The sequence below is a fragment of the Cucurbita pepo genome, chromosome LG09, assembly GCF_002806865.2.
Source record: "Cucurbita pepo subsp. pepo cultivar mu-cu-16 chromosome LG09, ASM280686v2, whole genome shotgun sequence".
Taxonomy (NCBI): Eukaryota; Viridiplantae; Streptophyta; class Magnoliopsida; order Cucurbitales; family Cucurbitaceae; genus Cucurbita; species Cucurbita pepo.
Window position 1 is genome coordinate 9,515,501 of NC_036646.1, and position 12,179 is coordinate 9,527,679.

General features: G+C 37.6%; 3 protein-coding genes across 4 annotated transcripts; 1 reads left to right on the top strand and 2 right to left on the bottom strand.

Moving 5' to 3' along the window:
- Positions 1-767: 767 nt before the first annotated feature.
- LOC111801973 (UV-B-induced protein At3g17800, chloroplastic-like) lies at positions 768-4,497 on the bottom strand. Of its 2 annotated transcripts, XM_023686225.1 has the most exons (5): positions 4,388-4,497; positions 4,113-4,257; positions 3,275-3,567; positions 2,008-2,823; positions 768-875 (listed from the first exon to the last, which is right to left on the bottom strand). In XM_023686225.1, the coding sequence occupies exons 2-5, from the start codon at positions 4,248-4,250 to the stop codon at positions 863-865; spliced, it is 1,260 nt and encodes a 419-aa protein (XP_023541993.1). In that variant the 5' UTR covers positions 4,251-4,257; positions 4,388-4,497; the 3' UTR covers positions 768-862. The 2 variants fall into 2 exon arrangements, with proteins under 2 accessions (XP_023541993.1, XP_023541992.1); XM_023686224.1 differs by lacking the exon at positions 768-875 and having other exon boundaries at positions 1,771-2,823.
- A 1,219-nt stretch (positions 4,498-5,716) lies between these two features.
- Positions 5,717-8,992, bottom strand: LOC111801431. Its single transcript, XM_023685429.1, has 4 exons — positions 8,699-8,992; positions 8,472-8,554; positions 6,163-6,218; positions 5,717-6,074 (listed from the first exon to the last, which is right to left on the bottom strand). Exons 1-4 carry the CDS (start codon positions 8,868-8,870, stop codon positions 5,996-5,998), a joined length of 390 nt encoding a protein of 129 aa, XP_023541197.1. The 5' UTR covers positions 8,871-8,992; the 3' UTR covers positions 5,717-5,995.
- A 1,625-nt stretch (positions 8,993-10,617) lies between these two features.
- LOC111802738 (mitogen-activated protein kinase kinase 9-like) lies at positions 10,618-11,773 on the top strand. Its single transcript, XM_023687212.1, has one exon. It carries the CDS (start codon positions 10,682-10,684, stop codon positions 11,612-11,614), a length of 933 nt encoding a protein of 310 aa, XP_023542980.1. The 5' UTR covers positions 10,618-10,681; the 3' UTR covers positions 11,615-11,773.
- Positions 11,774-12,179: the final 406 nt, after the last annotated feature.

Sequence of the window (12,179 nt, forward strand, 5' to 3'; positions counted from 1 at the left end):
AGTTTAGCGTTCTTGCTGACACACCGCTCGTTGTCTAGCTTTAATACCATTTGTAACAGCTCAAACTCATTGCTAGTCGATTTGATTTATTATCATTAACCTTATAATTTTAAAACGTGCTCACGTTGAAAGAAAATATCATTAGAAAAATATAATAAAGTAGAATTAAAATATGTGTGGGTGAATTTTTACCTTTAAAAATAATTATTTATATAGTTTTTTATTTAAGAACTTAAAAATTAATTTCAAAGAAAGTTTTACTTTTATGGAAAACTAAAGGAAAGAGAGAGAAAGAAGGAGCTTTCGCATCAAGAGGAGAAAGGCTGTCACGTCTTTGGATCAGAGAGTCAGATTTTGTTCACTTTTTTTTTTTTTTAAATAATTTATCTAGATATAAAACTAAATTTTATATTTAATAGTTCATAAATTTTTAATTTAATTTTGTAAAATGTTTCCAACATTAAAAAAAAAAAATAATAATAAAAAAAAAAAAAATATATATATATATATATATATATATATATATACATATTTTTTGAATACAATTAAAATTTTAAAAAATTTAAAGACTAAGTAAAACAAATGACCCGTATGAATAAAAGCTATCTTAAGAATATGAAAGACTAAAATAATTGATACTATATTTTTAACGGCTCAATCATAGAAGTTTCATAGTTAAATGTGTTTATTTTAGTTGATATTTTGAAAATTTTCTTATAAAACATGTGAGTGAAGATAAATCATTTTGTCGTGTTGGGGCCACCCAATACCTAATTTGACAAATATGGATAGTATTTACTCTTAGAAGTAATTCAAGGCAAGTATGTACCGTTCTATCATGTTGTGGCCACCCAATCATAATTCAAATCTTGAACCTGGGGCGTTACAAAATATATAAAAAAATTAGATAAACCTACATAATTGCATAATAGCAAATGAAAATGTAAAAATAAAGTTAATGTAGCATCATGAAGAACATTTTGAGAACGGCTATCCTTAATGCTGTTGGATGAAAGTGTCCCACATTGGTTAATTTAGGGAATGGTCGTGGGTTTATAATCTAAGAATACATTTTCCATTGGTATGAGACCTTTTGGGGAAACCCAAAGCAAATCTATGAGAGCTTATACTCAAAGTGGACAATATCATACCATTGTGGAAAGTCGTGTTCATCTAACAAATGCCTCCTCCTTCCATCTTTACAATTTGGCATCAAAACTCAAATAACAAGAACATAAGCCCAAACATGTGGGTTAAATTGACAAACAAGCTTTAGCCCAGAAGAAGAAGGAACAAATAATTACAGTAATAAATAAATAAATAAAATTCTAAAATATAGGACCCACATAATATAATAATACCGGAATATTCAAAATCTGCTCAAGATCAGTCAATAATTCACAGAAAATAACAAAAGGCAAGTTTTTATCACGAACAAGTTGGTATATAAAATTACAAAAATGATGATGAGTGGTAACGTAATTGAATTTATTTGCAGATAAGCCAACAACTTTGACCATCTGTATTCTCTTCTCATGACTGAACTTCAACCAACGCAGGTAATTCAACAGGCAATGGGTGAATTTTCTCCTTTACATTAAACAGGCCAATTTCCCTCTACAAGACTTTTGACCAACCCAGGGTCCCACAGCTAATTTTTACTATCCCCGGGAGTCCTAAATTTACCATGGAAGACAGGAATGCTACCAATGAAGTGGACAAAATTCACTAAACTACTGAGTTTGTCCACTAGAGAGCCACAATGACATGTATCAAAGCGTTCTATTCATAGAAAAAGGAAGAAATTTGAACTGAATTCTATTGAAGTACGTTGTGAAAGATCATGTAAAGCCTAACTGAAACTCTCTTCCCCTGAATTTCTATGGTTTCAGTCAGAATTTAACATAAGTAGTAATATACAGCGTAATCCGCACGGATTATTTGGTATTAGTACAACATACTTCAGGCAGGAATACGACATTAAGTCAACTCATAACAAAATGGTACCTTGAATCGACATAGCTTTCGATGTCCCAGAGGAAAGATCCAAAAGTGACAGCTTCCAAAACCAGTCCCTTTAAACCTCCAAAGCTGATTTTCAACAGTTCCTCTTTGGAAGGATCGATGGTTCCCTGAGGTGTTATGGTAATTTCGGGTCTGCCAAACAATGCTTCGGTGTGCTTCTCAATGATGCCAACGGCCTCTTTGGATCTTATCGTTGCGTATCTCTGAAGTGTCTCCCCGTCAAAGGACATGACATAATTTCGCAGTCTAGAAGCTTTTGTACTTTGGCCAGATCCCCCAAGGCTGCTCTCATCATGATCAGGCCAGGAAGAGATTTCAGGATGAGGTGAAACAGGTGGTGAGTTCTTTCCAATAGGAGGTCTCACATCCTTTCCCACAACTTGCTGAATTATGCCATCTTCTGCATCCAATGCTTTTGGAAGAACTTTCATAGTCTTCTCAAGCTGAAACCTCTGGTCAACTCGCTTAAGAAAGTAGCCATATATCACTGAAGCGGCATAGACCTGGCCGACCCTGAGTTTGTTTATTTGTGCTACTGAGGTTGTGTCACCAACCCTGTTCCCAAGGATGAGAGCAAGGTGGTTCTCAATCATTTCATAAGCTTCAGGCGAGTGAAGATGCTCAAAGCTCTCATAATGAGCAGCCCAAGTGTCAACTCGACCAGATACATCAGAAGATGAAGGGGTTATTGCAGGTATCAGGGGAACATTAGCATCCATGAATTTCTGTACAACCAAAGCATATAGGATTTCTTCTAAAACCTTTTTCCTTTCATTTTCCTTGACCTCAGCGATTCTCCTGATGGTTGCAGAAGCAAGAGAAAAATATCAATACAGCACCTCAAGTCTAGCTATTTGATTGCTCCAGAATCGTTTTTAGCAAAGAAAAAAGTTTAAAATGCCAGCAGAAACCAGTTATATTCAGGCACTCTCTCATTTCCTTTAAAATTAAGAATCGATAACTTCTCCGTAGGAGCATAAGAAACGATCTATTGTGTAATAAAAAACCCACTAACAGCCCAACATATCGCCATTATTAAGTTGCATCCTCCCAATACCTCATCGAGAACGGTTACAGACCTACAGTCTAACCAGGACCTAGAATGCAACTACCTAGGACATTTAAATTTTTCATGTTTCCATGTCACCCTCTCTCTATATGATAATAAACAAAAACTTTCACAGGAGAAGTATCTATGCCATTCTAATATTTGTCGAAAAGATAATTAGTGCAAGATAAGGAAACTCACCTGTACAGAACTAAATCAGTACCAGAACTAGACGCCTCCTTATTCCCCTCAGCATCACGGTCAATTTGAAGCTGGTCAAGATGTTGCTCAGCAGCAGCTGGGACAAGATGAGGGTGGCTAACCAAAATTTTGGACAAAAACTGTCCAATTGGAGACTCCAACTGAAGGGGCGCAATCGGATCATCTGATTCAAATGACTGAGCATCCATTGATGCCTTAACTTCCATGCTTCTCCTAATTCCTGAGCCCAATTTCTTATTCCAGGGTTTGGAGTAAGAAACCCGAGAGCATAGCTACCACAACCCATAAAAAAAAAAAAAATGCAAAATCCAAATTAAACTCAATTTCAAATGTAATATATAAGAGGCCATAAAAAAGTCACAATTATGCTATAGTTGAAACAAATTGAAAAGATGTAACATTTTTCATAATTCATATTAAACTTATACTATCTAGTGAAATTTCTTTTAAAAAAAGTTCTGAAAAGTTTACTAATGAATGATAATCTTGTCCCTCTTCACTACCATGTCTCAAACGTTGGATACATCATAAACGAACTTAACTTTGCAGTGCATGGAATTAAAACTTAATCCAATAACGAAAACTACCACAACACATCACAGTAAAAATCATCAACAGGTTCTCTAAATAGAATATGCCAATCGTCGCTAAGATCCCAAATAAACAAGTCCAATGACAAAACTGCAAACATAGCAGAACCAAAGCAAACAAGAACAAGCCATTTCAGAAATTAATCATCGAATTAAAAATCTCCAAATCAATCAAGTTCAATTAGGAAGAAGAAATTCGAGGAAGGTACAGAGAGAAACATTCTTACTCGAGTAGGGACATGCGATAGGGACGGAAGGCACAGAAAACCACGCCCACTGCCGTAGATTACCGATCTGCCGGTAGGCTTAAGGCATGCAAAAGCTCCAACAGGAGATCCAATCACACTTGCCATGGCAGCTTCCATGCGAGCCCTGCAAACAGAACAGTCCAAATTCTCACCATGTACTACCCATGCCCCAATCAAATTGTGAAGAAAACTGAAAGCAAAAGCGAAAATAAACGCCGAAAATAGAAAGTAGAATCGAGAATGGGGAGTTTTACCGATTCAAAAAGGCGAAACCCTAGACGAAGATGGTGGTCCGACCGTTCCAGAGAGAAGAAATAGTGGAACCAAATGGCGGGTGAGAGAACTGGATATCGAATCCGTCCACGAAGGCGGCTTTTTTTTTTATTTATATAAAATTATCGAAAATAAATTTACGACATGTCGTTCGTGATTCCCGTTCTGAAAATATTAAAAAACAGGATCCACAAAAATAAATAATGCTAATTTAAAATAATCAGTTAGTTTAATTTTTATTTTAATTTAAAATTGTAAGTGTTCAGTTAATTAAATACAATTACATTGATTTAGTACATTTTATTATAATACCATCTATAAATTCTCATTAATTTGCACGAGCTCTAGCTCAAGCTCAACTACTAGTCGCGGTTGTCTACTTTGGCTCGTTACGTCATCATCGTCAACTTGATAGCTTTAAAACGCATTTATGAGGGAGATCTACAGTCTACACCCTTATGAGAAATGTTTCGTTCCCCTCTCCAATTGATGTTTGGCCCGTTATGCATCATCGTCAACTTGATAGCTTTAAAACGCATTTACAAGCGAGATCCACACCCTTATGAGGAACGTTTTGCTCCCTTCTCCAACTGATATATGATCTCACAATCCACACCCTTATGAGGAACGTTTTGCTCCCTTCTCCAACTGATATGTGATCTCACAATCCACCTCGTCCCCTCTCCAACTGATGTATGACCTCACAATCCACCCCTTTGGAGACCTAACATTCTCGTTGGTGCACCACCCCGATGTTTAGCTCTGATACTATTTATAATAGTCCAAGCCCACCCATTAGCAAATATTGTACGCATTGGCCCATTACGTATCATTATCGGCCTCGCAATTTTAAAACACGTCTATTAGATAGAAGTCTTTCACACCCTAACAAGAAATGTTTTATTCTCTTCTCTAACTTAGGATTTCATAAATTAATCCAAACTCACACATTTCAACAAAATATAACCCTAATGTTGTTTTTCTTTCAGAGTGAAAACATATGAAAATTTTTTTGACAAATTTTCGTAATAAAACTTATAAGATAATAGAAATTGATACATTGAGACACTTACACACGCACACCAAAACTACAAGATCATTTTTTTTTTTTTTTNTTTTTTTTTTTTTTTTTTTTTTGTCCTCTTACATCTAACGGTGTAGAACTACCAACCACATCGACCATATCGACCATGAATAATTTCTACTAAGCAACCGACCATAAAACGAGCATCATAAAGCAAGGCCATAGAGAACTAAAGCTAGAACGGTCTAGTTTTCTTCATAAAGCACAAACCAAAACCACAACATCATCTACTTAAAAATTTGATTTATTCTCATTAATCCAACAGCAGTGACTCTATGATGAGGTACAAAAACATATCTACCTTCGCTTTTCAGTTGTAGTAAAAGGCAAAAAGAAAAGAAAAAAAGGTTTGTCCATAGAGCTTAAACCTTGACCAAGCTAAACCAGCAAAGTTATGGTGTTCTAATAATGTTATACTTCTCATACTCGAGTACAAACAAAGATTCAAGTATTGAAATGATCAAAACCATTACCACATGTAACTGGATTTCACACTTCCTGAAATCTACTGCTCTTTGTATCTCTTTTCTACCTCCTCCAATCTTTCAATCTCTTGGTTATACTTGCAAATGCGATAGATACACCTGCATGCATATGGTTGATGGCAGTTTAGACTGTAAGAAGCTGACACGAGAAAAAACTTCGAGCGAAAAGGGTTTCGTTGTATCATACCAGTAGAGGAGGCATGCACAAACACATAGAATCACGTTCCTCTGAGCTTTATAGTTCTGTATAATTAACATTCCTGGTAAGGGTTGGGAGCAAGTAAAGAAGAGCAAAGAATAGCATAGTAGAGAGCAGGGAGGGGAGGCAATTCTATTTGTCCACCATAGATAAAAAGGATAGACATGCGGGCTAGCAGATATTGTCCACTTTGGACTTTTCCTCAAGGTTTTTAAAACGCGTCTGCTAAGGAGAGGTTTCCACACCCTTATAAAGAATGTTTCGTTCTCCTCCCCAACTGATGTAGGATCTCATAATCTACCCCTTTGGGGCCAGCGACTCGTTCCCTTCTCCAATCGATGCAGGATCTCACACAATCACTACATTATAGCAAGCACAGTCCTACAGGTATCAGCATACCACAATTATAGACTTCGTACAACTAAACTTATCGTTTTCCGGTTGAGATCAGAGATCATGAGAATGCAATTTTTTTTTTCCAAAATAATGTTGATTTTTTTTTCTCTCTTTTTTATACAAAGAATGGAAATTGAGGTGGTTTTATATAGGCACGTTCAAGTTCCCTATTGTCCCCATTTTTTTGTCTTTTCTTTTTTCCTGCCCCCATAGTTACTGCCATCCTTACTGGGATTTGGGTTTCTTTTCATAGATTGCAGAAGGGGGGAAACCTATTATATTGCATATAAGGAAACATATTCATTGTGGGGTTTTTTTTTTTTTTTCAGATTGCATATAAACCAGAAAACCTATCTATGTGAGGGATTTTATTAGATTGCAGAGGAGAGAAATAACCCACACCACTATTGTAACAGCCCAAGCCCACTGCTAGCAGATATCGTCCGTTTCAGCCTATTACATATCACCGCCAGTCTCACTGTTTTAAAACGCGTCGGCTTGGGAAAGGTTTCAACACCCTTCTAAAGAATACTTTATTCCTCTCTCCAACCAATGTGGGACCTCACAGTCCACCCCGTTCGAGGCCCAGCTTCCTCATTGACACTCATTGTCTTCTTCAATCAATGTGGGGTTTTTCGGATTGCATATGAGAGAAAAATAACCCAATTTATATTGTGACTGAGGATTCATGCTGCAAAGTGCAGAGAGAGCTGGGTTTTCAAATTGTAGAAAGAAAGAAAATCGAGAAAGAACATCTTTCCATGTTGTGGGTCGTGATATTTTTATGTATATAAAAAAGAAAGGATTTCTCAGGGAGACAATAATCAATTAGGAAGATGTTTTCATACCTCACCAGAAATTGCAACACATTCCCAATTATTTTGAGTTCCATATTGATTCCATTCGAATTTACCTTATTTCCAACTCACCCACCCACCCCACTACAGTCCACATTGTTTTGACAAGAAAATCTTTGGCACCAACGTCGTTGTTCACCAACTTCTACCCACTACCTAATCATCCAGATGATATCCTACTATCTCGAACACGATATTTGATTTTCTAATGATTTGGACGTAAACCATCATATCATTTCCACTCCACCGCCCAACCCTGTTTATTCTCCAATTAAATCATATGAAAATGATATAGGCCATCATAAAACCTGTAAACCCACTGCTAATCGATATTATTTGCTAACAGATTCACATACTACTGTTAGATGAACACGACTCTCCACAATGGTATGATATTGTCCACTTTGAGCATAAGCTCTCATGGCTTTGCTTTGGGCTTCCCCAAAAAGCCTCAAACCAATGGAGATAGTATTCTTTGTTTATAAACCCATGATCCTTCCCTAAATTAGTCGACGTGGGACTTTCATCATCTAACAACTACAACATAGAATAGTGTGCGTAGAATCATAAACTAAAAGAGTCGTTCCAACACTTCAATCTTTTTCTCTCCAAAAAGTTTGAAGGACTCAATATCACTTGAACGAGAAGGAACGTTCATCGGTAGAATCATGATCAAGCACAGTAGGAAAATGGAAGAATGGAACATGGGGTAGCAACAGGAATAAGGAATGTGAAAACTGTAATATGAAACAATATTGTGAAGATCACCATACTTATGACTATAGACAAGACAACGTGGTCCAATTATGCATTCTCCATCCTTGAACGATACCTCAATAGGTTAGTTACTAAATCCTTTAGTTTTGCGTTATGCATCCACATTTCATCAATCTCTAATCCGTTGAAATTCTAACAATTGCTAGAGTTGACGAAATTAAACAGTTTAATCGTCTAATTCACGGGCTTCAAAACAATCTAATGCATCATTGAGCACTAACTAAATAATAAGACAAATTATAACCGCAACTTGAGATTAGTACTTACGGTTTTCTCATATCGATCTCTCTCAGAAGCAGTGCATATCTCAGATGTGCACATCAACCGGTGCTCATTCTTCCAGTAGATATCTACACAGTACAACAAGAAACCTCAGAAACAAAACTCCGATCTCAGGTCGCAGCCGAGATTAGCATAACATCGGTCACCAGGTTGCGATTTACAACAATCAAAAATCAAAGTTGAAGAATAGCAGCAAGTAAAAGGGCAAAAACCTAGAATCTGAAAGCCGGCGAAGGGCACGACGAAGAGTGCAGGTTGAAGAATGAGTGAAATCAGAGAGACGATGCGTTTCTTGAGCAGCTTGGGTGAAGGAATCGTCAGCAGAATGGCGACGGCAACCTCCACCGCCACCGTATAAGCCAATAGCACCCACTGCAACGCCATTTTCGATCAAATGCCCTTCTTTTGCTTCTTCTCTTTGTCTTCGACGCCCTCTTTCTTCTCCCTCGGTCCAATTTTCTTTTTCCTTTTATTTTTGCTTTTCTTAGTAAAGAAGAAATAAAGATAATTAAGCCTAAATTACAATTACTTAAATCTAAATTTTAATATTTAATAAATTTTTAAATAGAAATTTAAATATATAAATAAGAAAAAGCTATCCAATCATTAATTAGAAAAATGAATTATTTTTTGTCAGCTCATTCCACATATAAAACAATGCATTTTCATATTTTTCGTTTTTATCTACGTGGCATTTTTGTATTTTTCATGTTTTTTTTAAGTTAATTATTATTTTCATGTTTTTTTTAAGTTAATTATTATTTTCATGTTTTTTTATACTTTACACATAATTTATAATTAAAAAAAAAAAAAAGGCTGGGTGCCTTGAATTATTTGGTCACATGTACTAAGTGGTTGGCTAACTTAATAACTATTTTGTTTGTTGAGTTTTTCTATAAATTATTAATTAAAATAATTTTATACAAATATATTTTTTTTTCTCAAAATATAATTGATATATTAGGATTATAATGTAAATGTTAAATACTAAACCTTAACTATTTGAATAACCATTTACCTACGATATTAATTAATTATCATATAGCTACGGAGTTGTCACATTAAAATAGTCAAAACTTTATGTAAGTGGTTTGTCAACCCGAGCATAACATGTCAAGAGTTGGAATCTTCATCCTCGTGTTATTGATAGAGATGTCCATGAGTCGTGTAACGACCCAGGCCCACCGCTAGAAGATATTGTCCTCTTTGGGCTTTCCCTTTCAAGCTTCCCCTTAAGGCTTTAAAACGCGTCTGAGATATCTGCTAGCGGTGGGTCTGGGTCGTTACAAATGGTATCAGAGTCAGACACTGGACGATGCCAGCCTTCTCGTTGTTCCCCGAAAGAGAGTAGACACGAGGCGGTGTGCCAGTAAGAACACTGGGGCCAAAAGGGGGGTGGATTTGGGGGCGGTCCCACATCGATTGTAGGAAGGAAAGAGTGCCAATGAGGACGTTGGGCCCCGGAGGGGGTGGATTGTGATGTCCCACATTGGTTGGGGAGGAGAACAAACTACCATTTATAAGGGTGTGGAAATCTTCCCCTAGTAGACGTGTTTTAGAGCCTTGAGGGAAGCCCGAAAGAGAAAGCTCAAAGAGAACAATATCTGCTAGCAGTGGATCTGGGTTGTTACAAATGGTATTAGAGCCAGACACCGGACGATGTGCCAACCTTCTCGCTGTTCCCCAAAAGGGGATAAACACAAGGCGATGTGCCAATAAGGACATTGGCCCTAAATGGAGGTGGATTTGGTGGCGGTCCCATATCGATTGGAGAAAAGAACGAGTGTCAGTGAGGGGAAGCTCGAAAGAAAAAGTCATAAGAGGACAATATCTGCTAACCGTGTAACGGTGGGCCTGGGTTGTTATAAGCGGAAGGAAAAGTCCTAAGAGGAGGCGGAGACTGGAAAATAAAATTTTTCTTTTTTCGTATTCAAGAAATGGGTAAATTTTAAAAATATTGAATAGACACAAAATTAAAAAATAAAGAATTTGTTATATTTTTTAAAATAATAATTTAACCTAAATTATAAGCGTGGTTAATTTAATTTAATTTTAATTAAAAAGACACCCGTCCTGCATGTAGAAAAGGGCCCCACAATCGTCTTCGTCCTGGCAGCTTCCATTTAAGCAAATCCGTTTCCTTTAGCTGAGCACAGAAACCAGAACTCCACTATCAACAATTCTCTCCATCTCTTATGGCTCTGGTTCGTGATCGCCGCCAGTTAAAACTCCGCCTCCCGGACCTCTCCGACTGCGGTCCCCGCTTCCCCCTCCCCCTCCCACCCTCCTCTGCCCCTGCCATCTCCTCCGCCGACCTCGAAAAACTCCAAGTCCTCGGGCACGGCAACGGCGGCACAGTCTACAAAGTCCGCCACAAGCGCACCTCCAACATCTACGCTCTCAAGGTCGTCCACGGCGACGGCGATCCCACCGTTCGCCGCCAGGTTTTCAGAGAGATGGAGATTCTCCGCCGTACGGACTCTCCTTACGTCGTGAAATGCCATGGAATCTTCGAGAAGCCGTCTGGAGATGTCACGATTTTGATGGAGTATATGGATCTAGGTTCGCTTGATACGCTCTTGAAGAAGAATACCACGTTGTCTGAGGCCACGCTCGCTCACGTATCGCGTCAGGTTCTTAATGGCCTTCACTACCTTCACTCTCATAAAATCATTCATCGCGATATTAAACCGTCGAATCTCTTGGTGAATAAGAATATGGAGGTTAAGATTGCCGATTTTGGAGTTAGTAAAATCATGTGCAGGACTCTGGATGCTTGCAATTCCTACGTCGGAACCTGCGCTTATATGAGTCCGGAGCGGTTCGATCCAGAGACTTACGGCGGAAATTACAACGGTTACGCCGGAGACATATGGAGTTTAGGCCTTACTCTTCTGGAACTCTATTTAGGCCATTTTCCTTTTCTTCCGCGTGGTCAGAGACCGGATTGGGCGACTCTGATGTTTGCGATTTGCTTTGGTGAGCCGCCGACGCTGCCAGAGGATGCGTCAGAGGAGTTTCGAAGCTTCGTCCAGAGTTGTTTGCAGAAGGAATCGAGCAAGAGATGGACGGCGGCGCAATTATTAACGCATCCGTTTGTGTGTAAGGAATCGAGATCTGATCAGTGAATCGGCGGAGAAAGTGGTGGATTGAAGGATTCGAATCACCGGTGGTTTAAAGGTCCGTCCAATTTCTGAGATCTGCAATAAACTTGCGGATTTCGGATGAACTTTTGTATATAGTTCTTTTTCTTCCTTTAATCAATCTGAATCTTTATCTCTAGCGTCTCTCTGAATCTCGAATCAGTCGAATCCTAATCCGCTGCTTAATTTCGGAGAATTTTTGTAGCCTTCTGATTTAAAAATTTTCTCGATTCAGAAAAGATCAGTTCATTTTTCAATGACGAACACGAACAAGATCGAGAGACTCTTGATTTGAGCCTCCATCATCCTTCTTTTTTTTTTTTACGTTTTCTTGTTGAAATTGAAATCCATTTGAACAATCGGTTTATTAAAAGATAAAATACAACTTTTAGAATCAAATTTCGTGAACTTTGAACCAATCGACAATCTCCAAACCAGCGAAAAACAGATTCTTACTGCAAGAAAGAGGTTTATTATTATTATTATTATTATTATTTCAATTATAGGATGAACAAATTCTTCCCTAATCCCCTTTTTAATGTATATATCT